General features: G+C 46.7%; 1 protein-coding gene across 1 annotated transcript; it reads right to left on the bottom strand.

Annotated features, from left to right (window-relative positions):
• Positions 1-129: 129 nt before the first annotated feature.
• On the bottom strand, positions 130-6193 carry zgc:153896 (ectonucleotide pyrophosphatase/phosphodiesterase family member 7). Its single transcript, XM_010756256.3, has 5 exons — positions 5184-6193; positions 3676-3821; positions 2581-3204; positions 421-643; positions 130-348 (listed from the first exon to the last, which is right to left on the bottom strand). The coding sequence occupies exons 1-5, from the start codon at positions 5428-5430 to the stop codon at positions 278-280; spliced, it is 1311 nt and encodes a 436-aa protein (XP_010754558.2). The 5' UTR covers positions 5431-6193; the 3' UTR covers positions 130-277.
• Between the last annotated feature and the right edge of the window lie 23 nt (positions 6194-6216).

Raw genomic sequence — 6216 nt, 5'->3', positions numbered from 1 at the left:
TGAGCTCGCAGTGACGTTGTGTAATCGACCTTGAAACAAATGTTTATTTTATATTGTTAAAGTTAGCCGTCCTTCCTTTGGAGCATTAAACGAACATAATCAGATTTTAAATGGATTCATGCAAACAGACTTTATTTCTTTTTATTAAGAAGTTTTTATTTGTTTCAGAACTCTGCACGGAGCAGGAGAATCAACCAGAGGAAGAAGAAAGCCAAAGTTAATGTTGCGTATAAATATGAAACCTAACGTTAACACAGTCGAGCTGGTCCTGGATCAGTTACGGTGCCGTGAACACGAAGAGCAGCATGGACAGCAGCAGAGCTGCAGACAGGCGAGCTGTCGACCCACCTGCGAGGACGACACGGCGCCGTTACTGACAGAATCACGTGTACGAACATTTCCGACCATCACCACACTGACCTGTGCCGTGCAGCAGCTCCTCCGTCACACTCAGCGATCCGTTGTGCGGCGCCGGCTCGATCTGCAGCAGTTTGCACATCAGAGGGTAAACGTGCACGCTGTCGAACGGCTCGGACACAAAGTTCTTCTTGAAGTCGGGTCCGAAGGCCCTGAAGATGGTCTTCATGTCCATCTCTCCGTTATGGTAGCCGTGATCGCCTCTGTTGACGTAGACGATGAATCTCTGGTGGGAACGAAGAAGAAGAATTACAGAGCTGCTGTGACCTCTGACCTCTGAGCTCATCAACACCTGGCACAGGTCAGCAACGTTCAGCTGCAGTAGCTGCGTTTCAACCAGTAGAGGGAGCTCACTGCGTGTTTATAGAACAGTATCCATCTGTTTCCTGTAACCAGCTCATCACAGTCCTTCACTCTGCACCACGGACAGTCACCACCTGTTCAGCTGTGAGGCGGCAGCACTAACTAACAGCATGTTCATGCATATTTCGAACGCTGAACGACGTTTAAGAGTAAATCGCATTTTCGACAGCCCATATCCCCCCCAAAACTCACGAAAATTTGCCTACCCCCCCAATGTCAGGCGTAAAATTACGTATTTTGGGGGTCTCACACATGGACGTACGCATACGCCTCCACAGCGCCACCTAGGTGTACGTTTTTGGAGGTGCCCCTCGCCACGGTTTCGCCCACGTGTACGAAACTTGGTGGGAGTATGTAACATGCCCAGACGCACAAAAAAGTCTCTTGGTGCCCCGGGCTACAGTGAACCGTACGGCGTCCAATTTTTGCCAAATTTGGACTTTTCAGGTTTTTTGCCTCATTTCCAGGGGTCGCATTTGAACGAACTCCTCCTAGGGATTTCATCCGATGTGCTGAAACTTGCCGTGTGTGTCTCAAGGCTCCACAATGAAAAGTTATCAAAAATCACAACTTTTTATCAGAGGCGTGGCCGTGACGGCGCGTCAAAGTCGACACTGCCGATTTTTCAAAAAAAACAAGACCTCATTGACTTTGGGCTGATTTCCGGCAAAGTAGTCTCGGCTATCATTACTTTGTCAGAGCTGTCTGAAACTTGTTATGATTGTTAACAGCAGTATGATGCACAATCCGGCTGCATAATTAATGAGGGGGCGGGGCAAAAGTGGCGAAGGCGTCGATTTCGATGTGAGCTCATATCTCAGGAACGCTTTGGCGAAACGGAACCAAATTTGATGTCATGCTTCGAGGCGCTGTCCCCAGTCCAGGAAACAAATATGGTGTCATTTCGTCTCTAGGGGGCGCTATAATTAGCAAAACATTGTTTTTGCTCATATCTCCTGAAGTGTTTGTATTTGAAATGAAATTGTGATATCCACAGACACTGTGTGTTGCCCTATTGATAGTTGATGCCAACTTTTCATGTTAGCCAATCGCTGTTGGCAACAACGCCGCCAGACAGGACATTTGCTCAGAACAGGGCAGGACCTACAAAAAACTCTCTTGGAGCAATAAGCCACAATGAACAGGAAGCGAGATATTTAATAATGAAAATCTCCATTTTCTGTGTTTCCGCCTGGTTGAGAAGGGGTCATGTTTGAACGGACTCCTCCTAGGGATTTCATCCAAGTCCCTTCAAACTTGGTAGGTGTGTTCACATAGACTTCCTTAGTAACAGTTATCAAAATGATGAATTTTGGGGAAACGGTGTGGCCATTTCCACATGCGCACATGTGCGAGGGCCCGACCATCGCTGCTTGCAGCTTTAATTATTATTATGACTGTTATCAAATGGACACTGACTCATGCAGCTGGACTACAAACTCTCCTCTGGTTGTAGTTTCTAAATGATCTGCGCCCTCTCAGTGAAAATGGACATTTATGACAAAAAGTGGCGGACCCCCTGCAGCACCTCTGCAGACCCCCTAAGGGTCACAGACCCCTGGTTGTAGACCGACTGATTGGACCTGAAACGATGAACTACACAACTCTGTATAATACACAGATTTACTGCGGTCACTGAAGGCATCTCAGGGCTGCGCCAACAAACGCCTGCAGTACTTCTTCGTCTTCTTGTTCAGGTGATCCAGACCTGCCTGACTGATCACGGACTGCAGCGTCTGGGAGGAAGTCATGAAACGAGGATGAAGACGAACCCAACATGAACGCTCAGTTTAAACTCACAGAGTTCAGGTTGAATCCCAGGTCAGCGACGATGACGATGGGAGGCAGACGCTCGCTCTTGGCGAGACGGAAGCTCTCTGGAAGCTCGCTTTTCTTGTAGACCGTCAGATTGGGCGCGTTGGACAGAGCGTCATAAACCTCCTGCTCCTTCCCCGGCCGCGGCGTCAGGATGCCGAAGCCGCCGTAGTCGAGGATCTCGAAGCTGGCGAGCTTGAGTAAATTCAGGTATTTGTTGAGGATGATCTCATCCACCAGCGGTCTCTTCTTGACGGTGGTCATGCCGTGGTCAGAGGTGATGATGACGTTCAGTTTGTCGTTCAGGTGATGACGACTGATGGCCCCCCTCAGGTAGCCGATGGTGCGGTCGATCTGCTGGATGATCTTCTTCCTGTCCGGATGGTCCGGCCCCTTGGCGTGGCCCACGTTGTCCGGCTCGCCGTAGTACAGCGTCACCAGGTGGAAGTCCTCATCAGAGAACCAGCTCATCACCTTGTCGATGTTCTCTCTCCACTCTGTCTCGTTGTCGTCCACATGGTCAAACTTCTCCAAAAGTGCCCGGTTGACCGCCTGACCGCTGTAGTTGGCTCCGCCTCCCGGGTAGTAGAAGGACGCCGTTTTCAAACCCTGAAACAAAAACAACGGGTTACACAACCGATTACACCACCTACGATCAAAGAGTCAGTCCCACATTTACTCTTGTCCGGCGGCTTCTTGCTCGCTCACTCTCTCCTTTTCTCTCATAAAATGTTTTCGTCAGCGTCCTCTTCGCTCTCTTCTCCTCTGCCATTATGTCCATAGAGGCTGCTGAGCCTGGTTACCTCCTCTTCTTCTTCCTGGTAGTCCATAACGCCTGTTGGTACAAACACTCAGTTCGACGCTCTGAGCTCACCGCCAAGCTGACGGACTGAGCTAACAGCAGCTACATCTGGCAGCAGTTCACTTCGGGCTATGATCCGTGTCCCATGTTTTCCTTGTTATGATCAGATCTCAGACTTTGTTGAATCTGCAGCAGCAGGACGACGTGTTTATGAAGTTCAGCTATGAAATGATTCATCGGTTTATCGCCGGCTCCGCCCTCTCTCCTGGTGGACTCACCTGGTTCTGGGCGGTGATCCATAACGGCAGGACTCCGTTGTTCCACCACTCTGATCGGCTCAGCGTCTGTTTGTGAGGAACCTTGAGGTTGGTCGTGCTGTTAAACATCATGTTGTGAACGACTTCGTGATCCTCCACCCACCTGCCTGATGCACAGGAAACACGACAGGAAGTGATTCATTTCAAAATAAAACTTTAAATAAATAAAAAATGAAGTTCTGTGTTCAAGATCTAAAAGAAGTTGGAGGTCACGTTAACATCCTGTACAAACAGCTCAAATATAAATTATATTTACAATAACAAATATATAAATTAATATCATTATATATATAATTATATTATCTGTGCCATCACCTTTTGAGACGTCACTGTGAGGAGGACGGAACATGACGGACGTATGAATTCATTCATTTATTATTTAGATGCAGAAATAAATTAAAAATACATTTTGGTATTTATTTCTGTCTGTATGCTAATTGAGGGGGCGTGTCTGATTCAGTCTGAAGCAGGATTGGTCGCTCAGGTCTCGTTTGATTGGAAACGTATCGACCCTTCAGGCTGAGTTATTAACTTTGACCTCCATGTTCTGTGAAACTAATTATTGATTTCTATCCACGGACCGTCTGCATCATACTTTTATATGACTGCTGTAAAAATCATTTATGGAAGCGTCGTAAAGATTTTAATCTTTATAAACAATTGAATGTCTAACCTTTCCTTCCTAAAACCATCCATCTGGATTCAATACGATGGATTTGGTTGTTTAAATTCAGACGTAAACAAACAGATTTTTATATTTATGGTTTTTAATTTCACAATCAGTTATATGTAATATTGAAATTAGTTTTTTTGGATTAATAACAGACTTTATTTACAATAAATGTGGTGTTATCATAAATAATATCCAGTGCAGAGGTACGACTCCTCCTCTCACAGTAAATCTTCATATTTGATGTTTAGTTCTGATGAAATGAGCCGACAGTCCAAACAAGCCGAGCTCAAAGTATCTGCGAGGACGGTCGGAACGTTTAACGTCTCATCAGACGCTTCTTCAGTTCTGACCAAAATATTTACCTGAACACACCCCCTCCATCCTGCGGGTCTTTGAGGACACCTGCGGGTCTTTGAGGACACCTGCGGGTCTTTGAGGACACCTGCGGGTCACTAAAAACGTCCAGTCCAAATCCAGTTGCTACGACAACCTTCAATGCGGCTGAATCTGAGTCATTTTTCAGGTTTGTTAACGAGGTTCGGACTAAACAAACTTTGTGAAGGTGGATCAGTGGACTTCTTGGTAATCGTGAGGGCGTTTCTCATTATTTCCAGAATTTTCAGAACAGTCCAAATCAACCAATCAGATCACAGAGAACAGAACATCAGTCACAAAAAGTATTAGTAATTTTACTGCAGTAAATACTCTGAATACTTCCTGCACTACTACAGTAGTTGCTCCTACTGATACTGATGCTGCCTTTAACCATAATAATAATATTAATGATGATTGTTACCGGTGATGGTGGTGAAGTGGGACGGGGAGGTCATGGTCAGCATTGGCGGGGTGACATATTTGGCCTTGACGCCGTCCTTCACCAGCTGATCCAGGTTCGGCGTGTCCACGTCCTGGTCGTAGTCCCACCTGAAGCCGTCGAAGGAGATGAGCAGCAGCTTGTTCCTCGCCGTCGCCTTGCTCAGCGGCTTGCCGGTGGCGCAGATCAGCGCTGAGACAACCAGGAAGAGCTCCAACCTCATCTTCATCTTCAACACAGACTGAGGCTCAGCACCTGTCTGCTCACCTGCAGCTCCGTCCCAGATTAATGTGTAACTGTGGATCTCTGATAGGGATCTGCTGATGTGGACGAGACCTTCACCTGGAGCCAGAGCTCAGGTGGATCAGCATCAGTTATCTGTGGACCGGCTGATAACTGCTCCACCGCTGGCTAAACATGACGCAGCAAAAACAAAGTTTTACAGTCTCTGTTGTGGTGTCGTGGTCTTCATCACTCATGCAGACAAAACTTCTGATGTTCTTCATCTCTGAACAAACACACACAAACTGAACTGCTGCATGATTTATGATCCGTTTATCTGACCACAATAAAACTTAATGTCACAGTAATGACTCATCAAAGTGACTGAAGACGAAGCACTCACAAGACTGTACGAGACTGTACGAGACCACTGCAAAGACTGTACGAGACTGTACGAGACTGTACGAGACCACTGCAAAGACTGTACGAGACCACTGCAAAGACTGTACGAGACTGGACGAGACTGTACGAGACCACTGCAAAGACTGTACGAGACCACTGCAAAGACTGTACGAGACCACTGCAAAGACTGTACGAGACTGTACGAGACCACTGCAAAGACTGTACGAGACCACTGCAAAGACTGTACGAGACTGTACGAGACTGTACGAGACCATCCTTCCATCAATGGAAGTGTTTGTTCTGAACACAGATCATTGTGTTTGTGTTTGCATGTTTAAATCTTGAAGTGTGTGCAGTCAGTGTTTAGTGTGTCTGTAATAACAAAAACAAA

This window comes from Larimichthys crocea, unplaced genomic scaffold (genome assembly GCF_000972845.2).
Source record: "Larimichthys crocea isolate SSNF unplaced genomic scaffold, L_crocea_2.0 scaffold100, whole genome shotgun sequence".
NCBI classification, from domain to species: domain Eukaryota; kingdom Metazoa; phylum Chordata; class Actinopteri; family Sciaenidae; genus Larimichthys; species Larimichthys crocea.
Note: the sequence above shows the minus strand (reverse complement) of the source record. Positions and strands in the feature narration are given on the sequence as shown.